The sequence below is a fragment of the Centruroides sculpturatus genome, unplaced genomic scaffold (assembly GCF_000671375.1).
Source record: "Centruroides sculpturatus isolate CEXI.00-Female unplaced genomic scaffold, Cexi_2.0 scaffold2526, whole genome shotgun sequence".
NCBI lineage: Eukaryota > Metazoa > Arthropoda > Arachnida > Scorpiones > Buthidae > Centruroides > Centruroides sculpturatus.
In genome coordinates this window covers 21,117-22,639 of record NW_019386696.1, presented here as the reverse complement: position 1 = coordinate 22,639, position 1,523 = coordinate 21,117, and the positions used below count along the sequence as shown (strand labels likewise).

General features: G+C 39.9%; 1 protein-coding gene across 1 annotated transcript; it reads left to right on the top strand.

Annotated features, from left to right (window-relative positions):
- Positions 1 to 307: 307 nt before the first annotated feature.
- Positions 308 to 1,012, top strand: LOC111615625 (the record flags this gene model as incomplete). The annotated part of the gene is made up of 3 exons (XM_023357042.1): positions 308 to 483; positions 553 to 669; positions 746 to 1,012. Coding segments are annotated over 3 exons (560 nt in total), but the record flags the coding sequence as incomplete, so codon positions are not given.
- Positions 1,013 to 1,523: the final 511 nt, after the last annotated feature.

Genomic DNA, 1,523 nt, shown 5'->3' with positions numbered 1-1,523 from the left:
GAATACACTGTACTCGGCTAGAAATGGTCAGGTTAAGCTTTAGTTTAAGTAAAATTTCGGCTCTTTCCTCAGGGATTTGTTTATGTTTCCAATTCCCTAATCGCTTAATTATGTAACTACTTCTTAAGTAGAAATAAGTCGAAACCGGTTACTTTGTTCTCGAATATTTGTAGTCTCGGAAAAAAGTGTAAAGACAAATTTTTCTGACAAACGGTGGTTTTTTTTTCTCTGGGTTATGTTACGCTATGCATTTCTTTAATTTGATCGTATGGCTTGAGATGATTTGTGTTTTGTTTCTATTTTACAGTTGCCGATGCTTGTATGTTCTTGGGTCATCAGGAGCCGGTCACCGTCGCTGTGGAGGAATGCGGCGTGGCCCCCAAAACAGCGGTAGATTGGTACAATTACAGTCATAAATTTGCAGAGGTTTTCTTCTCTTACCAGCAAGAAATGAAGCTTGGAAGTAAAGAGATGCACGTCGAGGTGACCATCGACCCACGTTTCTGACTTTGCCGAAATGTTTCTTTCTATATTTGTGTGTTTTATTTTCAGACCGATGAGACCTTCACCCGGAGGCAAAAATACAACCATGGCTGCGTAACTAAAGGCACCCAAATCACCATCTTCGGTGCCTATAGTCGGGAAACACGGGAGGTGATGTACTGGCATGTAAGGAGTAGCCAAACATTATTATTTCCTTTCATTTTTAATGAGAGTTTTGTTATAGTTTCTCATATTCTTTCAGGTGGACAAAGAGAGACGATGGATTCTCTGGAGCCACATGCTCAGATACATCGCCCCCGGTACCATCATTGTTTCTGACAGCGCGGCCCAATATCGCGGTTGTACGACGATGGGCTTCTCTGAACATAAGACCGTCAATCACAGACAGCGGGCCCCGAAAGATAAGGAAGATAAAGCTTGCAATGTGTTATGTGAAAGAAATGAGCAGGCGTTATTGAAAAGTGACATTTTTATTTTATTTTCTGAGCAAATTCGTCGATACCGATGATCCCGAGGCCCACACACNCGTACAAGTGTGTGCACCAGCACCCAAAAGCGTAGCAATAGCCGCCACTACCTTTTCCGTATCTCGCTTTGCATTCCCTCAAGCAATAATCGTTGTCTCCCAATTTAAAGCATTCGTATTTGCAGCCCGTGCTCATCTCCACCAGATAACCTTCCTTTGCCCAGACTGTTCCTGCAACAAATACAAAGAAATAGTCTTTTTCAACCGTAAGAAATAATACTTATTAATACTATAAAATTAAAATATTTAATGCTTTGCACTCAAATGTGTCAAAAAACTACATTATTATTGTGCCAAATGAAGTATAAAAACTGAATACAGTCCTAATTATAAACATGCTATTTTAAACACTAGCGAGATGATGTGTCACTTGCTATCAGCGACTTATCGAGCCAGGAAAACGACATTATAATGAAAATCTTGTGGATGCAATTTTTTGTAAATCTGAATTTATGATGTTCTTCGTTTAACACAATTCTCTCAAGTCAACGGA